At 36.7% G+C, this 27,346-nt stretch overlaps 1 protein-coding gene and 1 long non-coding RNA gene across 2 annotated transcripts; one reads left to right on the plus strand and one right to left on the minus strand.

Moving 5' to 3' along the window:
* The first annotated feature begins 8,433 nt into the window (after positions 1-8,433).
* Positions 8,434-15,369, plus strand: LOC127865151 (proprotein convertase subtilisin/kexin type 5-like). The gene is made up of 6 exons (XM_052405041.1): positions 8,434-8,460; positions 9,242-9,446; positions 10,627-10,716; positions 12,366-12,494; positions 13,640-13,699; positions 14,500-15,369. Exons 1-6 carry the CDS (start codon positions 8,434-8,436, stop codon positions 14,775-14,777), a joined length of 789 nt encoding a protein of 262 aa, XP_052261001.1. The 3' UTR covers positions 14,778-15,369.
* Positions 15,370-19,390: 4,021 nt separating this feature from the next.
* Positions 19,391-22,066, minus strand: LOC127872512 (uncharacterized). The gene is made up of 2 exons (XR_008045731.1): positions 20,545-22,066; positions 19,391-20,266 (listed from the first exon to the last, which is right to left on the minus strand). It is a non-coding gene; the product is annotated as an uncharacterized LOC127872512 (long non-coding RNA).
* Between the last annotated feature and the right edge of the window lie 5,280 nt (positions 22,067-27,346).

Consider the following 27,346-nt stretch of genomic DNA (forward strand, 5'->3'; position numbering starts at 1 on the left):
AAGCGTTGCAACGCGAAACGATTGAATAATTTGGAGAGTTCTGTTTTTGTCGTTAAATTTTGTGAAACTACAAAGATTGCTTATATAAGGTATAAAATACGTCAGGTATGTGTACTAGGCGTAATAGCTCAGTAGGCTAAAGCGTTTTTACTTCAGGACTCTGGCAGGACTCCAGGGGTCACTGGTTCGAAACCTGCTCCGGGCAATGTTCTTTTCCTTTTTTTAATTTTATTCTTGATTTTTTACTGGAGCTTTTACGATCCAATGTTTACATTTATCAATATAAAGCATTTAATGAATAAGTTAAAAAATGCCAAAATCTGTGAAAAGGCCCCTTTAACAAAAACATGTATTTGCATACACTGTCTTGTTGATTGTCTTGTAAACTATTTACTTTAACCATTTTATCAATTAAATACTGTTTGTTTACAAATTTTGTTGGTCCTTTAAATTGGGAATTCAAATTCTAAATTTAATATTATACATTCTGAATCTAATACTTAGTCATTTCCGACATTTTTACATGCTTGTCGGTGGACTGTGATATTTCTTTGTTGTAATATTATTAAGAATAAGTTGCATTAACAGTTTGCTGATTAATAACAATTGTCAATTAGCGTAAATATATTTTGCAATGGGCACAGTGGTTTCCAAACCTCTGTTGTTAAGGCCTGACTGTTTATACTCAATGTCTTTATAAGGGCGTTTAAGTTTGCAATAATTGTTAAAACAACAGTGATCGGATGTAATCACAGTATCCAGCTTTATTGAATAATTGAAACACAATAGAATGTATAGTGCTAAACAAACACAATGTAGGTGAATGTGGAATGATAGAACTGGGTCAACAAAGACAAATTAACCAACTAAAATACCGTGCGCGCACGCTATCTATGGGACCACACCTCCCAATTAATCTTAGTGTTACTGAAGACCCGGCCTACCAAAAAAGAAAAAAGAAGAGTGGTCTCCCGTACGCGCAGAACGTGCTCGAGCTAGGCAAATATTATGAGACTATTGACATTAAAAGTCAGGAACCTACATACTTTAGCTTAAGAAATCTATCAATACCAAATATTGACTTACATCTACCAACATTAATTAAAAAATCCGACAACGACCCAAACAGTGGCTCTATAGCTCAAAACTATGTAACAGATAAATATGGGGATTACACCCAGATTTTCACTGACGGTAGCAAAAATGAGGAACTTGAAATAGCAGGCGCGGCTTTTGTAGTGTATCAACCCAAAAATGTCAGTATACATCAGTGCAAGGTAAAATACAATAAAGAACTGTCTATATTTGCTTGCGAACTAGCTATAATAAACAGCGCCATAAAGTGGCTTAACGAACTTGAAACTCACGAACGCTCAAACCACGCGATATTAACCGATTCTCTCAGCGCCTTACAAGCACTTAATGCAGGATCATCGAAAACGCGTCCCGACCTAATATGTGCAACATTAAAGGGAATCACAAAACTAGCAAACAACAATATCACTCTCCAATTCGTATGGATCCCGAGTCACGTAGGCATTCCGGGTAACGAACACGCTGACCAACTTGCCAGAATAGGTTCCCATGAAGGTCTACCCTCTGATTTAAAGCCTAGCGCGCGCGAACTAATTGCAATCATTAACCAAAAAGGGTATAATGAACAGGATCACAAATGGTCATTGTACTGCGCCGATCATAATTTACCGCTATTAACCAACCCTTGCCATAAGATTAACATCTATAGTCCCATTAAAAGGGAAGACAGGGCTTACTCGCGCATGCGCCTAAGGGTGACTAGATTGCACGGCGACTATTACAAAACTGTCCCTTGCCCCCAGTGCAACATTCATAACACGTTTGAACATCTTTTCTTTATATGCCCTAAACACGCTGAACAGAGACTAGAACTAAGTGCAGGGGTAATAGCGGCCTACAAAAACCCACTTATCATTAATCGCGACTCACTGTTGATGCCTCCAAGCGGAATCGCTCCTGTTGTGCGACTGCACGTGTTTAAATTAAAGCGCGACACGGGCTACTTAGATAAAATATAATATTCCGTTGGACTATTAGCGGTAGATAGAAATAACAACACATACCGTCAGTTATATACTGCTTCATTTATTTAACTTAATAATAGCAATCTTATGTACTAATGACGGGCGGGACTCGGACGATGGTCACTTCGGTGTGCACCATATGGCCACTCGTCTGGGCCCGAACTGAACCTAACCATATTTTCCCGGCCCTATAGGAAAATTAAAATCAATCAATAAATAAATAAATAAAAACTCAGATCAATAATGGCAACTTTATGTACTAATGACGGGCGGGTCTCGGACGATGGTCACTCCGGTGTTGTCCATATATGCTCACTCGTCTGGGCCCGGCTCGAACTTATATACTATTATTAATTAATTTGGTTCTAAAACTGTACCGTAAAACAATCCATGATATATGTAATTTTAAAGATTCCAATTAATAATGACTATCTTATGTACTTATGACAAGAGGAAAATTGCATTAACAAATAAATAGATATAGAAACACTGCATGTAATGTGCACGCCGAGAACCTTTATTTGTATTTGGGGTCCAAATGTACTTTGGATTGGTAGTTCATTACAATGCAGTGTCCAATAGCACCTTGTTGACGTCAATACATAAATAAACAATACTATAAACAAGGCAAAGATGAGGGAGCTGTCTATAACGAACGTTCGCGGTTTTCTCGTCTGCGCTTTAAGATATATAGGAAAATTACACCAATAAATAAATAGATAAAGACTAATAATACTAAAACGACGGAAGGGTACGTCCCCCCCCCCCCCCCCCCCCCCCCAATACATATGTCACTTGGCCCCTTTCGATCACTATGGATAAGCTATAATCCTTCTTTTACAACCAAATAGCGCTCTAGGTAACAAAACCCAGGGTTCCGCGAGACCCTGGTTTTCCTTCTTTTAAGCTGTAATCAGCAACAACGACGAAGGTAGGGGAAAAGCACACAGACAACATACTTCCACGCAGGATCGGAAGACGCAGTAAGTGCGCACGTGGGCAAATTTACCCACAGTGCAACCCCTATAGGTGTAAATATTGTTGTAATTAAATGTGATTAGTAAACATTTTTTCCCATATGTACAAGACTTAAACATGTTGAGTAGAGCGTGTCGGCTGGGCCAGAGGGCGCGCCTGAAGAGATATCTCTCGCCCGTGCACTCTGGCTCCGTTGACATGACATCCGTGCACTCTGGCTCCGTTGACACCTCTGGAAAGGGGTGTCTCCTGTATCTTGCACTATCCCCCGTAACCAATTAACACGTCTTTCTGGGGGCGATGGCCGTATGGGAGACAATCCCGGTGCACTCGATAAAAAATAATGAAGAAGAAGAAGAAGCAAGTTGGGCAGTTCTCCGGTGTATGCGAGCAGAAGAACATCTGAAGAAAAGGGACATTACTCTTAAAGAACAGTATTCTGGAGCAGTTGGGTATTTACCTTGGCTGCAAGCTTTAAACGGTGCTGCCCGGGCTGCAGAGTTCCTGTTTCTTGTTGAGGGTTTTCAGAGTGTTGGATACTACGGACGTCGTACGAGGCAGTGACGGAAGCTTCACCTAAGGCCTTGGGGTGACGTGAGCCAGTGTCTTCGCGGAAGCCAGTAGCCTCACGGAGGCGGTAACCAGTAGCTTCACGGAAGCCGGAGGATTCGTTGAAGGCATCAGTCCCCTCTTTGGTCGCATTGTATATATCTGAAGCGACTCGATTATTTTAAGTTCATAATCAGAAGGCAGGTAGCCTAAGGAAAATTATAATTACATTGTTATTTTGTAAATGGCCTTCCGAGGGTTTCGGAAGGAACCTCGGCATTGTGAGGCCGCGCACATAGCGCTCGGTGGCGGTCTCAGGTAGTCGGCGGCTCGCGCTACAGTACACTCACATTTGGATCTGATCATGCATCTTTTTTATTGTGTGCTCTAAATATTTTTTATTTCAGATTTCAAATGTTCTAATTCTTTAATATTCTCGTTTGAAAAGATTTCTTCCAATTCCTTAATTCTAGATAATAATTTGCTTTCTATGCGTCCTATTTTTTATAAGACCCATATGAAATAGATTTACCTCTTAGTTCCATCAACAGAGGTTCTAGAAAAAGTTGATCTTTTATAGTAAATTGTAATTCACTGTCAGGAACTTAATTTATATTTTAATAATTGTAAATAGGTAGTGCGTATTGAAGTTTCATATCATTATTTCTTGTATGTATACAATGGCTGACAATAGAGAATAATTGTTAATTGTAAATAGGTAAGGCGTATTGAAGTTTCATATCATTATTTCTTGTATGTATACAATGTCCGACAATAGAGAATAATTGTTAATTGTAAATAGGTAAGGCGTATTGAAGTTTCATATCATTATTTCTTGTACGTATACAATGTCTGACAGTAAAAAATAATTGTGTCTCCAAAGACCGGATTTATGATAAAAATGCTAAAGATTATGCTTAAAGGGATCTTTTCACGCTTTGGTAAATTGACAAAATTGAAAAAAGTTGTTTCAGATTCGCAAATTTTCGTTTTAGTTATGATATTTGTGAGGAAACAGTAATACTGAACATTTACCATGGTCTAATATAGCCATAATATGCATCTTTTGACGATTTTAAAACCTAAAAATTATAAAGCGTTGCAAAGCGAAACGATTGAATAATTTGGAGAGTTCTGTTTTTGTCGTTAAATTTTGTGAAACTACAAAGATTGCTTATATAAGGTATAAAATACGTCAAATATGTGTACTTGGCGGAATAGCTCAGTAGGCTAAAGCGTTTTTACTTCAGGACTCTGGCAGGACCTCAGGGGTCACTGGTTCGAAACCTGCTCCGGGCAATGTTCTTTTCCTTTTTTTAATTTTATTCTTGATTTTTTACTGGAGCTTTTACGATCCAATGTTTACATTTATCAATATAAAGCATTTAATGAATAAGTTAAAAAATGCCAAAATCTGTGAAAAGGCCCCTTTAATTTATTATTTAGCGATCCCATTGAAAACTTGGTTAAATTTCAGTGGATTTTAAGTGTTGCAAAAACATCATATGTGATAAAAAAAAATCCAGTCTAGCCTGTTGTATTGGAGTTTTTCTACGCCAGGTTAATCGTTTTTAACTGGTTATGATGTCGGAATGGATCTTAAGAATTGTATCAATTAACTAAACCTAAGTCTTTATTGCGAGATTTATGGTTATTAATAGTCTTTGTAATTATAATAATTTACTAAAGGATCAATAACAAGGTTTAAATCACCACATATGATTAAAGAAAGATTTTCAAGTCTTTCAACGAAAAGCGATATTCACTAACACAAATATCAATTGCAAATAAACATACCGAGAGAATCAACAACAAAGTTATGTATTTTATAATCAGTGCTATTGTATATGAAAATACCTGTTCCCCTTAAATTAGCTGAACCATAGTTAAAAAAGCATTCAGTCACCATTCCGAATAAATGGTTTTGTACATATCAATTGTGAAATATGTGTCACGCAGACAATATATAAATCATATCTAACATAACTCCACACGACCTTCGGCAATAAATGCTCGACAAGGCTTGCTTTCTTTTATTTTAAGTATAACATTCCAAAACGGTAGGACAACAACTTAATATAATTGTTATTCTCTGTAAATTACAAATGCTTATGTTGAAACTGGACAAACAGGGCAAGCACCTTTAATGGTAAGTGTATTTATGGTGGTCATTTCTGGACAAAAGCATTTTCCTGCCTGCGTAATTATTCGTAATGCATAGGTAAACTCCCTTATTATGAGGTACTTTGAAATTATTCTAGATTTTAAAAAGTCGCAATTGCTAGAAAATGTTTCTTTCATTTTTTTTTTTTTGGTTTTTAATATAACGCCAGGCACCAGAACGCTTCCATGGTGATGTGAAGTGAATTAAATCACGTAGTTTTATTATGTTATTTTGTACAAGCCAAGGCCGCGACTTCGATTTTCCGCCTACGGATACCGCGTGGGTTTGATTATTCAAATCATCGATTGCAAGAAACAGCTGAAATACATTGATATTTAAACAATAGTTGTTTTAATTTAAACGGCTGGCTTTCCTCTTGTCCGACATTTTTACTCTTACTACCCTGACTGACTTTCAAATCCTATTGATTCCCCTGTATTGGAAATGAATGAAGAAACACATATTTATACCATCTTTATCAAGCCATTTGTGTTTGTCCTTTTTAAAGGCATGCCGACCTCTCTTTCGTCCGTCTGCTTTGTATTCCGCTTCGTTTGTGTGTTTTTTATGTTAGCGGAATTTCTTCACATAACTTTACAGAGGTAACTTTCGATTGCTCTCTCTTAAAGAACTTCAGAGCGGTATAAATCATATGTGCTATCCGTGCAAAATGTGTCCTTCCTAGTTAAAAAATATCAAGGGGGAATGCTTATACGACAACTTACTGCGTTTTAGTTATGTGAGTTTGAACTCACTGACAAAATGGCTTCGTTTTTATGTTTTTCGTAAAAGAGAATTGTGTATTGTAATTACCTAGTAAGCCACTTAATAATTCTTTTAAATGAATACGCCATTTCGGCCCTCTAAAAACATGCAGAACACGGGCATTAACATGTTGTCTAAGTCCTCCTGAGTGATGATGACTAGGTACGGTTTAGACAGTATCGCTGGAAGCAGTTCGTAGAACACCTATCTGATTGGGTCTTGCTGGGTCTATGAGTGAAACTGCATACTGCCGTATTAGCATGTATTTGTGTAGGAGTGATTGACTGTGACAGGCTGGGACTGGTTGGCCTTACGTGGGAATCGACAATATACATCATCAACCGCTCTGGCATTAATTTACATAACATTGGTAAGGACTTATATCTGAGTACGGTTAAGGCAATGCTGATTCAAGCAGTTTGTACAACGCAGATCCAGCTGAGACTTACTGCTACTGGTTGGCTGTGCGTAGGAAGCTACCACGCACATCAACAGCTTGGGCAAAAACTGAGTCTTTAGCGTTGGGTCAGCACGACATTTAAACTGACACTACCTTCATTCATAATGTTCACATAAATTTTGATAAGATACTGCCACATCTTCTCAACCGATAACTAAAATCAAAATTGCTGGATTCTGTTTTTTTCTGTAAAACGGTACAGTGTGATATCTTTTTGCAATTACCAGTTTTAAGTTTTAATATTTCAGTGCGGAAAGGTATGCACTAACACGTGGCGCATGTTTTTGTTGTGAAAAGACAAAATAACAACGTTTAGCAAGAAAAACACAAAATTGCAAAGCGATATAAAGCGTGTTTTAACAACGCAAAAAATCCTGTGTTGTCCTTAAAGTAAAGCTTTAAAAAGAAAATATAGAAATAAAATCAACAACAACTAACATTAATTAACGAACGCATAACTGTAACCCTAGCGAAAATATTACATTGTCTGAATATATTTAATATACAATAAACATTAGAAAACAACGCAATAAGTAGTTGAAAGCAAAATAGTATAATCTTCGTAGTTGGTTATATTTGCTTGCAAGTACTATCTTTCAAGACGACTAGAAAATCTTGATGAAATAAATTCTTAAATGTATTAATCAACTTGAGTGTTTGAATATATATAATATAATATATGTGTATTTTATTTATTTTTTTCAGACTACCAACATGAAGACACGATCAAACGCAATATTTTAGTGGTACCTGTTGTTTTTTTCAACAAAACTTCTTGAAAAACATTAAAAACTACGTGAGATAACGTAGGCGTTCAAAACAGTATGTTACATGTAAATTAAGGAAAACATATTGTTGTTATCTTGTTTGCGTGGTTACGGTGACCGTGACCATTTAAATGTATGTAGACATCTGTGACTATTTAACATATTTGCCTAAAATGCTACTTATTGTTATTATAACTTGTATAGTAGTTTACATTTTATGTATACGTTTGTTTGATCTCAGTATGTGTCACGATTCACAAATTTTGATCAGAATTACATTATCCCTGAATATAACTATAACACTGAAAGCGAATGCTATATTGGTTTGAGTAGCCGTTGGAGTATACAACTGATCTTAGTCAGCATCATTAATTACATTTTGTTTTGCGCAAGTATGACTAGCTCTAGTTGTTTGTTTCATAAAACACGACGTGTTCTGTGCCTGTTGTTTGCATCTTCATGCTAGTAGCGCATTAACTTGTACCTGGACAGCATAGTAAAACTATTTATTATATAGGTGATACTCAGAAACACAAACAGGAAACAAATGTGCAACATCGCACAATTATTTGGTCTCAGAAATAAGTATATGAAAGCTTTTTTTCGATTAAAACGACATACATTTCCTCGTTATTCCTATCCCCGAATCGTCGGAATCCCTATATAGAGTGACCACGCAATTTAACTACCATGACTCGCTACCAGCTGTCTGAACAGGTACATTCCTTACAATGTCCTTACCACGGGACAACAGGTCAACAACCAGATAATATACCAGACAATCACATATATTCTCCCATCTAATTGGATTCGACTTACATGCCGCTTTTTCTGTCACAACTTGCAAGACCATATCTTGTTACACGCATAAGCAAACACCATACTCATAATTATATTTGACACCAACCATTCAGCAGCAACAAACTCAATATTAAAAGGTAATTTTATGATGAACGTGTATTTTAAAAATGCTTATTTGAGATTATATTCTTTATAAAAAGTCGCTTGTTTACAAATGCCACTTTGTTTTCGTTCTTAGACAACTGTCTACATGTTTTGTAATACTGACAGCAGAAACGCGGCGTCTCTGCCACAAAACCAGTCATACTAATTGGTATTTGAGAACTAGTCCTAAAAGTAATTATTATTGCTATTTAAAAACACTGACTTGATTCACAATATTAATATTGCTATATTTCATTTCGGTTGGCATGTAACTAGGCCAATATCCAAACAAAAAAATCTAACAGGTCATATTCTATGTATTTTCGCAATCCCATTTGATATAGACGAAGACATTATTGTTCAATACATCAAGGAGAAAACAAATGAATACAATACAAAAAACTGTTCTAAGAGCCCAAGTATATGTCAAATTTTGATTTTCAATTGTAACAAAGTTGAATTATATGTCTTGATATTTAAGTTTAACTTGAAGTTTAAGTTGAAAAATGGTTCTAGAACGAAATCACGTGACAGTTTCTCTCGGCTTCTACAGGTAAACTGCATTCTCCTTGCACTTGTGTGCCCGTGTGCCGCAAAACCATGTTCAGAGGATACCGAATCCGAGGAAACCAGTAGCGGTTGCGAATCAAGTTCCCATGGGACCGATTCCGATGATCGAAAGGTTGAAATCGTCATAAACATTAAGGACTGCAGTAGCAGTTCTAGCTGTCAGGAGGACACGCCATGTAGCGATGGGTGTATGTATAACTAGGCAACATTATGCAATTTTTAGAAATCATTTCAATTCACACATTTAAACCTTGCTATAAAACGCGAAATATTTAGTATACACACCCCCTATCATAAAGGAAAATAGATGAAGCAGTCAACGGTGTACAAATCAGCAGTAGTCAAATATATATCGACAACTACATCATTTACAAATACATCATACGGTGCTGATAACTTTTGCTAGATGACTAACGATGGTTAAAGTTACTTTTACTATAGTAAATAATTTAAATTCAATACGATGTCATGATTGCAAACATTCAAACAATGCTTATTTCTACGACACCACCAACAAATTTATATGTAGACCAAGCGGGCATCATATTTTAGACTATATTTGTTACTTTTCAGTGTCGTCATACCACGCACACAATATTTAGCTCCATAATATTCCCTGTAATAGTAAATACATTTGAGCAGGGCTCTGTGAAATACGGGTTTAACCCTTTGCATGCTGGGAAATTTGTAGTCTGCTAAAATGTCGTCTGCTGAATTTTTAAAATTAGCATTTCTTCGATTTTTTTCAAAGAATACTATCAGAATAGCAAACAGTTTGGATCCTGATGAGACGTCACGTTCTGTGGCGTCTCATCAGGATCCAAACTGTTTGCAAAGGCCTTAAAAATTCGGTTCCAGCACTGAAAGGGTTAATACATGTGCGTAATGTGTAGTCCTAGATTAGCCTGGGCAGTCCAGGATAAAGCTGTCAAGCACAGAGTAATAACCTAATTGTGTTAATAATTCCTTTTAAGAACGTATTGTAAAGTTAAATACGATTTTCAACATTGTAATGTGTTATTTAAAAGACAAAGTAATATGAAAACAAGAAAATAACTCGAACAAAAGGATTTGAGTTGAGTGTCAAATACTAATAAGTTATATTCTCTGATAGACAATGCAAAACGCTTCTCCATATTCAATTCCTTTTTTTTAACACAATATGGCTGGATTTTGGAAATCTATCTATCCACTTACTAGATTTATTTCAGGTTTGTCGGGTTAAAGCTGTCTCACTAGTATAATGACATTTTGTTTAGTTTTAGAACGACATTAAATGTAAATTTTAGTATAAGAACATTTTTTGTTTATCTTAAAAAAACAACAACTATACGTTCTTAAGTATTTCACCTGTTCATTCGTTTGTAGGCCCTGATTGCTCAGTAACGGACCATGCTCAGTGCAACGAAACGACCAAACAATGCGAATGTAAATTCGATGGCGAGTTCCCAAATTGCTGTATGTACACTTATAACGTTGCTTACGTCGACATCTTGAGAACATTTACTTAACCCATTTAGGCCTAGTGAACTCCCCCATCCTTCATAATTGGATCAATTTATTTCCAAAATTAGGGATGTATAGTATATTTATTTCTATATTTAAAATATTTCTTACTGAAATTCATTTAAGCAAACAGCGCAGACCCTGATGAGACGCCGCATCATGCGGTGTCTCATCTGGGTCTACGCTGTTTGCCAATGCCTTTTTTGTGGACGCTAGGCATAAATGGGTTAATAAAAGCTTATGCAATAAACCTGGATTTATATCAGCACGGTAAAGGTAAAGCTGTCACTCATAGAGTAATAATGTACTTGTGTTTATTGTAAGAACGTCATATAAATTTATTATGTTTGACATTTCAATATGTTTAATTTTAAAACAAATGATAAGAAAAAAATATAATAATTGAAACAAATGAATTTAACCTCATCATCAAGTGCTTATAATTTCATATTCTCTGCAAGAAACGCAGAAACTCTCGACATGTCTTCTCTCTATTAGAGATGTGTTTGAATATTTGGATGTTTGAAATCTATTCACTTAAATTAATAATTTTGCTTTGCCGGGATAAATCTCTCTTGCGCGGTGCAATGGCTTAAAGGGACCTTTTCACAGATTTTGGCATGCATTGAAGTTTGTCATTAATCCTTTATATTGATCAATGTAAACATTGGATCTAACTAGCTCCAGTAAAAAACAAGAATGATATTAAAAAAAGTATCCCTGAACTGGGCTCAATCCACTGACCCGTGGAGTATTAGTCAATTGCTTAGGCTACTCGGCCATCCGTGCTCATACTGTTCCCTCACAAATATCATACATAGCTACAACGAATATTTGCGAATCTGATACATTTTTTTTTCAATGTTGTCAATTTACCAAAACGTGAAAATGCCCCTTTAATTGTGTTTATTTATGGATTGGTTCTTATTTTTCGGGCGTTTATGCAGTATGAACGCTCAGGGCGAGTTTTGAAAATTCCGTGAAGCGCGCTAGCAACGCACTTTTTACAACGATTTACACTTCCATTGTCTGTTCTTAAGCGTCCATATTGTTTTCGTAAAATGTTTCGTTACCGAAAAGACGTCACACATGATACGTCATAAATTGCGTATTTAAGTGATGAAAACAAAATACGGAAAGCTGGTTCGGTAATATATGTTTAAAGAAATATTTGACAACTAAGAACATTGATGGGATAAATCGAGACATCGAGAAATGAAACATCAAAGAAACAAAAGTAAACACACGGGTAATTCATGTTTGTTACTATATTTACAAAAGTAGTGCGGTCACGGTACTGATCACTGTATAAATACGCGTCAGCGTCTTGAAACCATTGGTCCGATTTTAGAAGCTCCGCCATCGAAGGCGGTATCGCCGGCTTACGGGTTACGCAAAATGAACTGTTTCATTTTTCTTCAGAAAATTAAGAGTGAATGTAAATATTTGCAGAACGTTATATAACGTAAATTGATACAGTCGGAGATAAAATTATATTTAACCTAAAAAAAAATCAAAGTTGAGAGGGTGAGCAAAATGGAATAAACAGAACATTAGTAACGTGTCAAATAAAGACAAGTGCATTCGCTTTTCATACCAAGGTCCCGATTGTTCAGCCGTTGATGGACAAATCTGCTGTATACCAGGGGTGAACTGCGGGTCGGCCAACGTCGGAGAATGCTTCTGCGAGAACGGTGAAATTCCAAAAGAAAATGGCCCTATCGAATGTTGTGAGTAATACGATTTTGTATTGTATCGTGTGATATCTTAAAATGCAATCATATCGAACATATGTTCTCTCGTTGTAGGCAGGTCTAAAATTATCAATGTCTGGATGCGCATCATAACGCTTGTGATATGCATACTGTTATATGCTGTGGTCCAATCATATGGCACACTATAAGTATCGCGCTTTTGTCGTTGTCTTGGTGAATATGTCTTAGTCCAATACCATTGAATGCTGAATTAACCCATTTATGCATAGTGGACTCTCCCATCCTTCTTTATTTCATAAATAAGGGATGTCTGGTATATTTATGTCTATATTTAGAATATTTCCTACAGAAATTCCTTTGAGCAAACACCGTAGACCCTGATGAGACGCCTCATCATGCGGTGTCTCATCTGGGTCTACGTTTTTTGCCAAGGCCTTTTTTTCTAGACGCTAGGCATAAATGGGTTAAGTTTTGTTTTTCATTTTTTATTGTGATATAATGTAATCCAGACCAATCAAATACTGTGCGTTACAGCGGTTTGCTAAACAAATTTACAGAACCGATAATGAACTTTTGTTCCCGCTTTCTTCTTTACAAGTGTCGTAAAACAGGATTAAAGTTCAAAATAATATACGTATTGGAATTTACATAGAATTATTTGCAAACAACATAACAGTTCATAATGCGCGAATGCAGATATTGTCAATGTTTAAACACTTTCCATCAGACATATTTGTAATATTACATAGTTATTGCGCAAAAGGAAATATTATACAAAGTGTATATGCGCTAAAGTTTGTCTGTTTGGTTCAGTATATGAAATCAAATAACCGGTGTTTATTTTGCGCCAAAACAGACGGACAAAACGCATAGTCGGTACTAAAACGGGCATGAAGACGTGTCAAACACATCCCGTAAAACTGTTGTGCTATAGACAGTTGCAATACGTTGAGTTTTGTATTGCACGTTGGTGTAATGTCGTACAGGGAAATCCGAATAACGTTCACGAGATGAGGATCGAACGCGAGACCTCTTGAACGCCAGGTGGACACCGTATTCAATACGCAGCCGCGACAGTAACAACTGTATTATAATTTAAGTTTACATCACTATGCATTATGATGAAGCCATGGATTACTCTGATTTATACTTATTTTAAGGTCTTGTTAAGTGCCCGGATGGAGAGGCGTGCGGAGAGGACGGAGTTTGCAAACCAACCAGTAAGCGCTATATGTTTTACACTATGATGCTTTAACAAAATAGTACACGTGTCGTACGGTAAGCGTTCGATAATAATGTTTATCACATGCCATACCCTAGCTGTTTCCCATGTAATATAACCATTACATATATTTTTATCTTAAACATGTGTAATATGATTTTTAAGCGTTCGCTTACTAACAAAATTCCTTAAATGGGCTAAAACCAACAGTTTGTATGTATCAGTTGCTACTTACCGCAATGGCAGCGAGGACCACATAATTACAAAACTCCGATATCACATGACACGGCATTTTTGAAATCAATATTAAAGACTAAAAATCTCAAACACTAAAAACATCTTTGTTGCCTTGCTTAAGACCTGACAACAGGTCGACAACATAACATTATAAACTGTTTCTTATTAGTGTTACTTATTAAGGGATATCGTTTTACGCGATATATTCTGGTTGTATAGTTGTATGTGTTTAATCAAATTCTTAAAACGTCCTATTGACATATGAGTCGCGTTCTGAGAAAACTGGGCATAATGCATGTGCGTAAACAGTCGTGCCAGATTAGCCTGTGCAGTCCGCACAGGCTAATCAGGGACGACACTTTCCGCCTAAACTTGATTTTCGGTAAGGAGGGACTTCCTTGAAACTAAAAATACCATAAAAGCCGAAAGTGTCGTCTTTGATTAGCCTCTGCGCAGTGCACAGGCTAATCTGGGACGACACTTTACGCACATGCATTATGCCCAGTTTTCTCAGAACGCGGCTCATATGATTTTCATTTCATGCCAATTGTTCTCTCGTAGTTCCGTTTGGCAAGATATGCGTCGATGACGGTGTCCGCTCTTCAAACGCATGCGACCAAAGGGCGGGCATCAAATGTCACACGTACGACTGCTGTGGGCAAGAAAGTAATATCGATTGCCGCGACAAGTACTGCCTGTGTGAAACCCCTCAGGGCTGGGAGTACAACAACGCAACCGTTCCCTGCAAATTCGTGGGAGGCCGGCCGGACAAAAAGCTATGTTTGGACGCCCCTGATGATTTCGGCTCACCTACTACTACTACTTCTACTGTAATCTAACTATCCCGTAAACGACGAGTTGCGAGCTACCGATGACCTCGACGGTAGCAAACATATAGTTACGATTCGTCTGTCCAAATTGCATCTTACAACGTTATGCTGACACCTTTGCACGTGCTCTATATTTCGTAAACATTTGGTAGTGACAATCTAAAAAATAAATGTTTATTTAACCAAATGTATGGGGGACATCAGAGAATACACGATAAAAGCAACGTAAATTGTCATTTAAAATACTCTAAAAAACTAATTTATATCCGACCATATCTTATCTGCCCGTTCTTGTAGTAAGATAACTTGTACTTAAAGACCGTATGAACAACAAAGATAACAAACAGTCTTCCTTAGCCAAAATTCTGCTTACATACGGTGCATACATATTTACATACATCATTTAATTTGAACTGTATGCGGCATTGACGTTTTAAATACGTGGGCATGTAAACATCAAAAAGTATTCACTGATACAAATATTAAAAGTGTAAAAATTCTCTGTTGATCAATAGCTTAGTTCTGTCACCATGATTAAGTATAGAAATGTATTTACATTTGATGTATTCAACTTCCCTTTAATTAAACGTCAGCATAGCAATACTTGTGTTGGTACTTTCTATGTTCTTTAGAAGTTATTAACCTATACATATGTATCTTGTTCTGAGAAAATTGGGCTTTATGCATGTGTGTAGAGTGTCGTCCTAGATTAGCCTGTGCAGTCCGCACAGGCTAATCAGGGACAACACTTTCCGCCTTAACTGGATTTTCGAGTAGAAGAGACTTCCTTTAAACGAAAAATACCATAAAAGCGGAGTGTCGTCCTGACAGGCCTGTGCGGACTGCACAGGCCAATCTGGGACGACACTTTACGCACATGCATTAAGCCCAGTTTTTTTCAGAACACGACTCATATGTACATATAAATTCCGATCGATACTGTACATGTCCGATTTCCGATAAAATGTAATTCCTTAATTGACAACAAAATATTGCCATTAAGCATTTGTTTGTGTCTTCTTATTTTGCCGTAAGATTATCCGAAACAAAACAACAGATTTAAGTCGGAGTCACCTTGGAGCGGGTTGATGGCATTCGACGGCTTTGAGTTATTACGGTAGCGTATGCGAACTGCACAGTCTAATCTGGGACGGCACTTTAGGCATATGCATGAAGCACAGTTCCCCCAAAAAGCGTCTCATATCATCAGCGTGTTCAAAATGAAATGAAAAATATCATTTTCAATTATAATGACCATACATTCACACAGAATATTCATTTTGGAATTCCTAATACATTCGTGACACAATTTTCATGATCTTCACGTTGTAAGCACGGTTGCGATTGAGCAACGCTCAAGTGTTGGATTCCAACCGAGCATGGTGAACAAAATCCAATGGTAATAGCACAGAAGGCATCACTCGTGTACTTGAATATGCACATATGTCATCAGCGTATGTTGTCATTACTATCAAGATCGGAATAAGTCGAAACTAGCCTTTTGACAAAAAAAGATCAAGCAAAGTAGCACAGGCACTATGGTGATTTTATTTGGGCTAAATGCATTTACCGTCCCAGATTGAAATGTGCAGTACGCACGGACTAATCAGAGAAGGCACTTGTCGCCTTTACGAAATTTTTTGTTTAAAGGAACTATGTTGTAAACAAAAATCCTGTCTAGGCGGAAAGTGCTGTCGCAGACTACCGTAATTACTCTAAGTTTTTGGACACTTAAATTTATTACTTTTGTCGTTTTCGAATATTTTAATTACAAAAAAAAATCAAAAAATACAGTTGTCCGAAAATCTAGGTACAAATAACTTAGGTGTCAGAACATTTAGACACACTCTAAAATTATTGCATAGGCGATCGGATCCGGGTATGCACTATGCATATAGCGTTCATTGTATCAACGACTAATAATATCACGTGATTGTAAAATACCAAGTCGTGTAGTATAAATAACGTTTATTTATATTTTCAATCTATTAAAACAAATCCCATGCTTTTTTACATAAAGCTTAAAAGATGAACATTTGACTTACTGATACTCTAGTGTGAACCTGTAATAAACACAATAAAATAAAATTCTACAAACTATGAATTCTTTGTTTTCATCGGTCGTTGTCTAAGGCGTTCAGTTGTTCATGACTCGGAATAGGGCTGCACTACGTTTTGGAGCGTTAAGTATTTGTCACATCAATATTTCTAAAGTGAAACAAGTGTGTATTACCGATATACATGGTTATTTACACAATAACGCAAATGTAATGTCAGTTTTTTTTCAGCCTAACCCGGTCATAAAAACGCATGATAGAAGTAAGCGAAAACAGGGCATACATCTGATAAAATTGCGCTGAAAATATACTTGTCTTAAATAAAGAGTCATTATTTTTGGACGAAAACCCGTATGTTCAAAAATTCAGTCACGAAAAGAAAATATTTTGCCCAAAAAAGGGGTTTCTTGAAAATTTAGCGTCCGAAAATTTAGAGTAATTACGGTAGCGTATGCGAACTGCACAGTCTTATCTGGGTCGGCACTTTAGTCATATGCATGAAGCACAGTTCCCCCAAAAAGCGTCTCATATCATCAGCGTGTTCAAAATGAAAATGAAAGGAAAAATATCATTATCAATTATAATAACCATAATTTCAAACAGAATCTTCATTTTGGAATTCCTTTCATTCGTGAGACAATTTTCACGATCTTCACGTTGTAAGCACGGTTGCATCTGAGCAACGCTCTGTGAAAGCGGAGTTTAATGCAAGTGCGTAAAGTGTCGTTCCAGATTAGCCTGTGCAGTCCACAAGGCCTTATCAGCGACGGCACATCCCGCATGCACCGAATTTTTGCAAAAAGTATTGGATTTCTTTACACGAAAAATAGAAAAGCGGAAAGTGTTGTCTGTGGTTAGTCTGCATTAAAACCCATGTTTACATAGAGCAACCCATTTGTTTTCCGCATTCTTGCAATGCATATACTAGAATTTAATGGTCATCTCTAAACAAGAAAAACAACGAAACGTTTATCAATCAAGAAAATGTTGTTTTTTTAATTTGACACATTTTTTTTTATTTGCAAACCAGTGAATCAGTCGCTTTCATTATTCAAGTGTCTGTGAATCCCGATGAAATATACTGATTTATTATATACACGTTAATTCTTTAAAACTTTTAACATGTTGTTTCCGAAATGACGAGAAAATTTAGGTAACCAACGAAGCAAATTTGCACGCTATTTAGGAGTGTCTTTCTTGAATCGTGAATATACTTTAGTTAAGTTTCCACAAAGATCCTGGAGGTAGAAAAAAACAGTCAAATTTTCAACGTGGAAAATAATCGGCTTAACCCTATTCGTTTTAGCTTGAAAGCGGCCAGCGTACAGAGGCGGTATCGCGTCAGAATCCTTGGGAGTACTTAGCTATGTTGGAAAGACCTATTGACTGCGACTCATGTAGTGGACCTCACCAGAGATGTCCAGTTTAAACTGCCGAAATCAATAAGTCGCGCTCTGAGAAAACATGGCTTAATGCATGTTCGTCAAGTGTCCCCACTATTGTGCATGATACTCAGTTTTCCCAGACTCATTTCTATTGAAAGACACAACTTATCAAAAAGTGTCAACATGTTTCCCATCTATACTTAATAACATATTGTTGGGGGTATGGTAACTCGAAATCATTGGTAAGCTTAATCAAAATGCATAGCAAACCCTGTTATCAACAAATACAGAATTATAACAACAAACGTTATCTTTTGTGATTCTGAAGTGCCGAAACAAGGCTTTTGTTTAAGAAAAATGTTTAAACACTTAGGCAACATAACCCATTAAATTAAATACACTATTAAGTATTTTTTTAAAACAATTTAATACAAAATAAAAAACAAAAAATGTGTTTCAATACAAATAACAAAGAAAAGAGATTTTTTTAATCACAGAGAACTATCTTCTTCAATACAACTATAAAGATCATATCTTCATATCTTACTAATATCATAATAATGTTATACCCATATACTACTATACTATATACCCATTATTCATTTAAAAATTAGTAACTTCACATCCTAACTGCAGTACAGTTTAAACTTATTCGGAGTGTGTTTTATGTAATACAAGTATTTAACAATTTCTTTGTCTTGATTTAGCACTTCTTACAAGAAGTTTGTTGCAACAAACAAAGCTACCCTAACAACGCATCTTGGTTTTAACATGCAAACATGGTTGTACACTGGTTTTTGTAATGTTTCTCCACTAACTTTATTCTTTTGTCTTATTAAGTCTCTTTGGCTTTCTTTTTCAGGATGGCTGCCATCTAAATGAATTGCACTCTGGGAAAATGGGGCTAAATGCACGTGTGCAAAGTATGGTGCAGCATAATCAGGTATGAAACTTCCTGCTTTTATGGAATTTTCGGTTTAACAAGGAAACAAGTAAAAACGGAAAGTGTTCCTCTTTTTAGCCTATGCACAAAATAATATGGGAAGACACTTTAAGCACACAAATTAAGCCCTATTTTCCCAGAGCAGGACTTCAATGAAATTTACACTACTCACTTAAAAGACAGAACAAAAAAAATACATGAAAGCTTACTAAATATCTAAAAAATGTAACTCCTACCCATCATTAAACTTTATTTACTTATAATGTTAACCCCACAGTAACTGAACGTGTTCAATTTTTTAAAAGGCTGTTGATGGTCAAGTGGTCCAGGAAACACCTTTTCATCTCTCGCAGAGTTGACTTCTTCTTCAGGTGAACCTCTTTTGCCATGGTGACAATCCACCACCTGATCTTTGACCTTGGAACCTCGATGACCTAGTTTTGGATCACATCATGTGACCCACATTTGAACTTGACCTAAGTATTTTTCAGATAAACATGCGAACCAAGGTTCATCAAGATTGTCATCTTCTCAGACTTGACATTGTCACCTAGTTTTCGGACACATGTGACCCAGAAATTAAATTAAACTACATATTGCAAAGATACAAATTTTGAAAAAGTTTCATCTGGATTAAGTCAATAATTGTATAATTGTGCCAACAAGAATGGACACAAGATTCTTCTCACATTCGACCTGGTGACATACTTTTTGGATGCACATGGCCCAGATTCAAACATTGTGGAGTTAACATTCTGACTAAGTTTGATCAACAGTTAGTCACAAATGTTAGTGAACAGGCTAATCTGAGATGACATTTAACACACATGGATTAATCCCAGTTATTCCAAAACAAGGCCCATATTTAATATTGCACCTTGTTTGGTTTCCTTTCGAGCAGTGCGGCCACCACTCTCCGCACAACAGCAGGCACATCATCACGCAAGGGGGGTAACTCATCCAGCCTAAAGCTGCGACTGTCTAGCCTCCCTTGGCCAGTGTATTAGAAAGGGTTGTCTGCCCCAAAGATCTCGTACACAGGGCACCTGAACTTCATGCGTCCTCCTTCCGATAATCTAACTGGGCGAATCTGCGAGGTTCAGTTGTAGCTATCTGAAGACAAATATAACCGAATGTTAATTTAAAATAATATGAGCTTACATGTTAGCAGTTTTTAATTCGTGTCATGAGAGCAGTTTTGCCTCCCCTGTATATAGGATAATTGTATCAAAGAAGGTTACTCCTATCTCTGTTGCCATGAGAGCAGTTCTGCCTCCCTTGTCTGTAAGATCAGTGTATAAAGGAAGGTTACTCCTACCTCTGGTGCCATGAAATCAGTGATGCATTTCATGTCTATAAAATATCAGTGAATCAAGGAGGGTAACTCCTACCTCTGGTGCCATGAGAGCAGTGTTGCCTCTCCTGTCTTAAAGATCAGTGGTATAAGGAAACACGAGGCCACGTGTGTTGTCTGCCAGACAGCAACCACAATCACTAATCACCAGGTAAGGGGCCCCATCCGAAAAAGACAAATTTCAGGCAGCAAAATAACAACAACAAAAGAGAAATGACATTATTTAATTTTTTTTTAAATTCAATTAATTAGGCAGATAAGATGTCACGAAATCAAGGCTCCTTATGTATATGTGTAACCATATCATAAATACAGCCAGAAAGGTGAAACTTATATACCAGTATTTATCAATCCTTTCCTGCTCAGAGGAAAAGTGTATATTGCTGTATACAACCAGAATTAAACCAGAACAGCCTGTAAGTAACTTGCAGTCTGTTCAGTTTTTATGTTGTTTGCCTCTAATCAGAATCTTAGAATGAAGGCTTTAAAACTTTTTAAAGGTCTCAAATTAAAATTTAGTTTCTAAGGGGTTAACCACAGAGAGATAGTCCTTCAAGGTTGTTGGGTACCTGATTACATGGAGCATAAGATTATTCCTATTTACAGGACATGCATAACAATTTTGGAAAGTTAAAGAGTCGCCCGAAGACAGCTTTGGAAGTTATAAGACATCTTAAATGATGGTCATGGTGTGTGAATCATGCAAAGGTTAGAATCTTTAATTACATGATTTTTCTTTGTGTATGATTGTTTCTTATTGAAATTGGCATACAGAGGAGATAGATGGCACGTAAGTAACTGGTGTGGCGTAAGTGAGAAAAATATTAACTGGTGTTCAACGTTGTGGCCAACAGCTACTTATAGTGATTGCCTGTTTGAAGCATCTAAATGTTAATGCAAGGTAAAATATGATGGTTGTTGAGTCAATCTCTCCATGAAAAATAACAGTACTGAGAAAACCGTATACATGAACTAAAAATGCACATACAATGAACCTGGTCAATCTTATTCAATAAGGCACTTGCGTATAAAGTCTTCGATAACTTTTTAAATATTGATAATTCATCTACAGAATTTTAACTGAAGTTAAACTGATATCAGTTAATCATCATGCGTGTAAGGATAATGTCAAATAAGGATGGTAAATGTACCAACCCTTCAAAAGTTTGGACGAAAACAATTAACATTCAGCTGTTGACTGCAATTTTGAACACCAGTTTTTTTCTCACTTATGTCACGAAAGTTACTTGCGTGTAATCTGCCCCCTGATTCATTCGCTAATTGTATTCTTGAATTAAAAACCTCTTGATTTTATACTTTATTTCACTTCTGAAATGCTCAGGACCTTGAGTGTGGCCATATTTAAACTTTGCTTGTTTTGGTTACTGAATGTATAAGCTGTGTTATAATCACATGACCAAATCATAGACACAATTTGTGGAAGCAGTGATAGCCTATATCCTCAGACGAGTTATGCTTGCTTCTTCATAACGAGAAACATAGTCATGTTTTTGCCTATTCCCTCAGCGTGGATTCTCTGTGGCAAGGCGAGGGGATAGTTCAAGACGTTATCAGGAAGTTTTGGAACCTGATCCACATAAAATCCCAATATTATCACGATGTTCGGATGAGGTAGTAACTTTTGCTTCCGCACTATGTGGCTGTATTAAAATATATTGATTATTGCGACATAGTATTGGCAAATGTTTACAAAAAACAAACAGTATACCGTCTCTTAATAAAGTTAAATTGTTATTTTCAGACTAGGAAAACAAGTTTCCAGACCTTTGTCGATATTTACCAATCCGATTATAGACTATGGAATAAACAATAAACTAACAACCAAGAAAAATACCAACATCATTTGAATAAACAGGTTACCACGTGTACTTACATGTATGTCATTCAGAAAATGTTCTACATAGAGAATGATATAGACAGATGTGGTTAATTTCAAGTATGACTCAAAATTATAGCAATGCTTGAACATTCCAATCTAAACAATATTCTGTAATCTTAGACTTCGTGAATCAAACCCTAAACACATTAATTACCATACAACAGTCAATATAAATCTTATATCTGTCAATTGTCATTACATTATATCTTTAAAAAACAAACATTACCTAAAAACAAGCAACTTACAGCAAAACATTAATAAAAGTGGGATTGATGTCTTCAAGCATTGATGCAAAGTATCAAGAAAATGCGTCTATATTTGGAAAACGGGGTTAATGCACATGCATAAAATGTCATCCCTGATTATTCTGTGCGGTCAACACAGACTACGACACTGTTATGGTTTGTATTTGTTAAAGGAAGTCACCTCTAAGAGAAAAACCCGTTTGGGTGAAAAATGTCGTCCAATATTAGCCTGTGAAGAATGGGACGACGCACAAGCAATATACCCTGTTTGAACCCCAAATGGAGCTGAAAACATGGTTATTCTCCACGTACACAACTGTTTTCCCCACATACCCACTAGGCCACACAACGGTTTTCCCTACATACCCATTTCCCACATTACTGTTTGTCCCCAACATACCCAGTGTCCGACATAACTGTTTTCCCTACATCACAATCCCACTACCTCACATAGCTGTTTCTCTACATACCCAGTGCCCGGCATAACTGTTTTCCCAAAAAATACATTTAGTTGCATCTTAGAGCACTTGCAGTTGCATATCACAGCATATGTAGTAGAATATCACACCACACGTAGTGGCATATCACAGCACATCTAGTGGCATATCACAACACTTGTAGTGGCATATCACATCACTTGTAGTGGCATATCACACCACTTGTAGTGGCATATCACAGCATAGGTAGTGGAATACACTGTTTTTTTATGGCAATTTCGGGGCCGATATTCGGCCCCATTCCCCTTAAAAAAGAGTATATATTTTTCCCCGATTTTGTAGAAAAAAATCCCCTCCAGAATAATTTTTTTTTTTTTAGAAAAAACTCTCTTATAATAAATATTTACAAAGTATATAACAAATTAAATATTATAATATGATTTTGAATTATTATGAAGAGTTACATTAAATAAGTATTTCCCAAATAAGTGTACTTTTTATATGAATTTCATGCTTTTCCCAAAATGGCCAGGAAAAGGCCTGATGTATCTGCATATATTGTGTCAATATTTGATGATAAAAACATTCCAATTTGGTCCATTTTATTGATTAAAAAATGCTCAAATTTGCAATTTTATCGAGTAGAAAGTCCCAATTAGACTCAAAATGGCTAGGAAAACTGAGAGTGTGCATGAAGGCTAAACTGTCTGAAACTAATGTTGAAAAAATCATTGGGATATATTTTAGAAAAAGGACAGAGAAATTCAGCTGTGAATATAACATTCATACAAACATGTGTATTCATATAATAAACTTCATAACATATAAAAGAGTGAATTTTAATTTTCCCTTTTTCCCAAAAAAAGACGTGTTTTTCCCCTTTGGACGGGCCCCGCCACCATTCCCCTATTTGTGAAAAAACACACTGGAATATCACAGCACATGTAGTGGAATATCACAGCACATGTAGTATCATATCACAGCCCATGTAGTGACACATCACAGCACTAATAGTGGCATATCACAGCACTTGTAGTGGCATATCACAGCACTTGTAGTGGCATATCACAGCACATGTAGTGGCATATCACAGCACTTTGAGTGAAATAGTGGCATATCCCAACACATAAGTAAAGTAGTGGCATATCACAGCCTTTTAAATTAGACTTATTTGACACATGTGTCAGTGCAGCGTGCTAAATGATCTAGTGGAGAATTGCCTGTTAGGACTTGTCTTATATTTGAGGCATGAGTCAGTGCTGCGTGCTTGTTCTGCCCTGGTGAAGGCTCGTCTGTTTGGAATTATTTTTAACATGACACATGTCAAATGACACATGTGCAACTTGCTGGTTCTGTCTAAGTGGAGGCGCGCCTGTTTGGACTTATTTTGAACATGACACATTTGTCAGTGCAGCGTGCTGGTTCTGTTTTAGTGGAGGCTCGCCTGTTAGGACTTATTTTGAGCATGACACATGTGTCAGTGCAGCGTGCTGGTTCTGTCCAAGTGGAGACTCGCCTGTTAGGACTTATTTTGAGCATGACACATGTGTCAGTGCAGCGTGCTGGTTCTGTCCAAGTGGAGACTCGCCTGTTAGGACTTATTTTGAACATGAAACATGTGTCAGTGCAGCATGCTGGTTCTGTCCAAGTGGAGACTCGCCTGTAAGGACTTATTTTGAACATGAAACATGTGTCATTGCAGCATGCTGGTTCTGTCCAAATAGAGACTCGCCTGTTTGGACTTGTTTTGAAGATGACGCATGTGACAGTGAAGCGTACTGGTTCTGTCCTAGTTGCCGCCTTAAAAGTACGTGGCTTTCAAGACTCTGAAAACAAAAAAAAGTGCAGATGATTGCTTGGGAGATCTGGCCGCAGAGAAAATTGTCATAAGTGACGACTGTTGCACTAATTAGAATGTTCGTCTGTTCGTTTGCCAACTGCCAACACGAGCTTGTCAAACACGTAAATTGTAATCTGCCGGCGTTTGCGCGAGGTAAAGCGCGTCCTGTAGAACTTGTGATGTGTGTTTTAATTGTGATACTCGATAATATCCCGTTTCATTGTTTAAGAAAGTCTAATAAAGAAGCCTTCAAGTATAAAGAGTTTCGTTCACATCGATATGTAGGGCATGACCCAGTGGCTTGTGCATACATGACAAATATTATGCTGGTATGCTACTTATGTTTTGCGAACTTGTATAATTTAAGTTGATTGTGTAAAATAGTAGAAATGTAGCACTTTTCGTCGGGAGATGTGTCGCTAATTATCGTTAGACAATAACACTCGGCAGAGTTGGGCCGGACGTCTATTATCGGCTCACTGCCGACATAACGGCCCGATGGCCATTATGCGGCTAGGGCCGATTTTAGACGTCCGGCCCAGCTTTGCCGTGAGTTATCTTTTTTATCGTTTATATCGCTACTATAAATAGTAACAAAATGACGTCGCGAGCGGGCCGTTATTCGTATCTAGCGGGCCAATATAAATTATCAGAAAAGAATTGGATCGCGCGGCTTATACTTAAATAAATGGCGTTCACATTCAGTCTTAGCCTTAGCCAACGGTGGTCAATACAATTAAGCCATAACTCAACGAAAGAATCGAACATAATTATAATGACACGTTACACAAATTTGGATAATACAAATATCGATTAAAAATGAAACTCATCCGTATATTAAATCGATGCCTCTATTTTTGCTTTAAAAGATTCGTCAAAAAGCAAAATTTATTGTAAACCACACACTTACCTCGATGACAATTTAAATCCGGTTCTTATAATAATAATAAAAAAGATTTGTAAAAATTTAATGTTCTGTTATTCCATACGTTTATCTATTTTGATTTAAACATGACACACTTTTGAACGATTGTATCGAATGCTAAACACTGTAACCATAAACACGATTTATGAAATCGGATATCGAAGCGATTATAATAATTTTACTGCTATCGAAGCTCCCAAGTATGCATGACAAACACAAAATCCGAAATACGTTTTGGAATCATTCGATGCTTAAAAATATTTAATTATTTAATAACCCTCCAAGTCAGAATTGTTGTCCTAAAATCCAGAAAGCCTAGCTAGTTACGTCATTGAAATTACGTCACATGCCCGTATGATGAGATACGTCATAAATTGCGTCGTTAATTGTAAAATAAAAACCCGTCACGTCCGAATTGCTGTCCTAAAATCCAGAGAGTATAGGTATAGTTTCGTCATTGAAATTACGTCAAATGAAGTACGTCATAAATTGCGTAATCAATTGATTGAAAATAAAAGTACGGAAAGCTAGTTCTGTATAAATTTAAGTGAAGGACCAAAATAGTATGATATGTGATAAAAGCAAATTACGTATTCCATGTTAAGTGATTTTTTTATTCGAAAATTGAAGTCATCTCTAAACGGAGCATTCTTCTAGCAGAGTTGTCGTTCGTTCCTCACCATACATGCAATAAACCGTAGTGTAAGAGAGCGTAAACGGAGTTGTCGCTTTATGAATGTTATTTAACCATAGTGCTAGAAAGGCAACATGACGAAGATTGCCGAGTGAGTGTTGGCGTACAAATTAGTATTTAAATACCAGTATTACACGGAAACAGATCATAGGCTTTATGTTGGTTGAGTTGTGGTTAATTTTCATAAATATGATACATCTAAAATATTTCATAAATATATAGATCTAACCATGACTCATTACGAAAATAATTATTAACCTTTTGTCTTTTGATTTCATGCCTTTTTTGATGTGGCCTTGAATGGACCAAAGCATGCTATATCTAACGGTTGGAGGGCATGCGAATTGTGTGGTGGGAGAACAAAAAGGATCACATTGTGCTGTCTGGCCAACTTTACAATTTCAAGAGACACATGAGATGAATGACCATCATAAATCAACACGATGAGTTCAATTTGTCGCCAGATCCTTTTTGCACAAATTTCAAGAAGTGTTCATTGAGGTACTTCATGAGAACTTCACCATTCAACAACCCAGAGTATTAAATGGTGTAGGCTGCCCCAGCTGTTGCATTTGTCATTAACGTGTCGTTTGGCAATTTCCCTTTTAACATATAGTAGGGTGGTATAGCATTACCTGCTGCATTTACACAGGCTACTATGGTAGTGGTGCCTGTGCTTGGTGAGGTTACTGCTTGCGTTTTAGTAGCAGAAATACCAGTAATAACTTTTGATGGCCTGTGCTCGGGTTGAATTCCCGTCTCGTCAAGGTTGAAGATGAGACGTGGTTTTGATTTTAG

The sequence above is a fragment of the Dreissena polymorpha genome, chromosome 1, assembly GCF_020536995.1.
Source record: "Dreissena polymorpha isolate Duluth1 chromosome 1, UMN_Dpol_1.0, whole genome shotgun sequence".
Taxonomy (NCBI): Eukaryota; Metazoa; Mollusca; class Bivalvia; order Myida; family Dreissenidae; genus Dreissena; species Dreissena polymorpha.

Coding starts and splice junctions, on each gene's coding strand:
- LOC127865151 (XM_052405041.1), top strand. CDS start 8,434: ATGACTCGCTACCAGCTGTCTGAACAG. Junction 10,717..12,365: donor TGGCGAGTTCCCAAATTGCT/GTATGTACACTT, acceptor TTTCATACCAAG/GTCCCGATTGTTCAGCCGTT. Junction 12,495..13,639: donor AAATGGCCCTATCGAATGTT/GTGAGTAATACG, acceptor ACTTATTTTAAG/GTCTTGTTAAGTGCCCGGAT.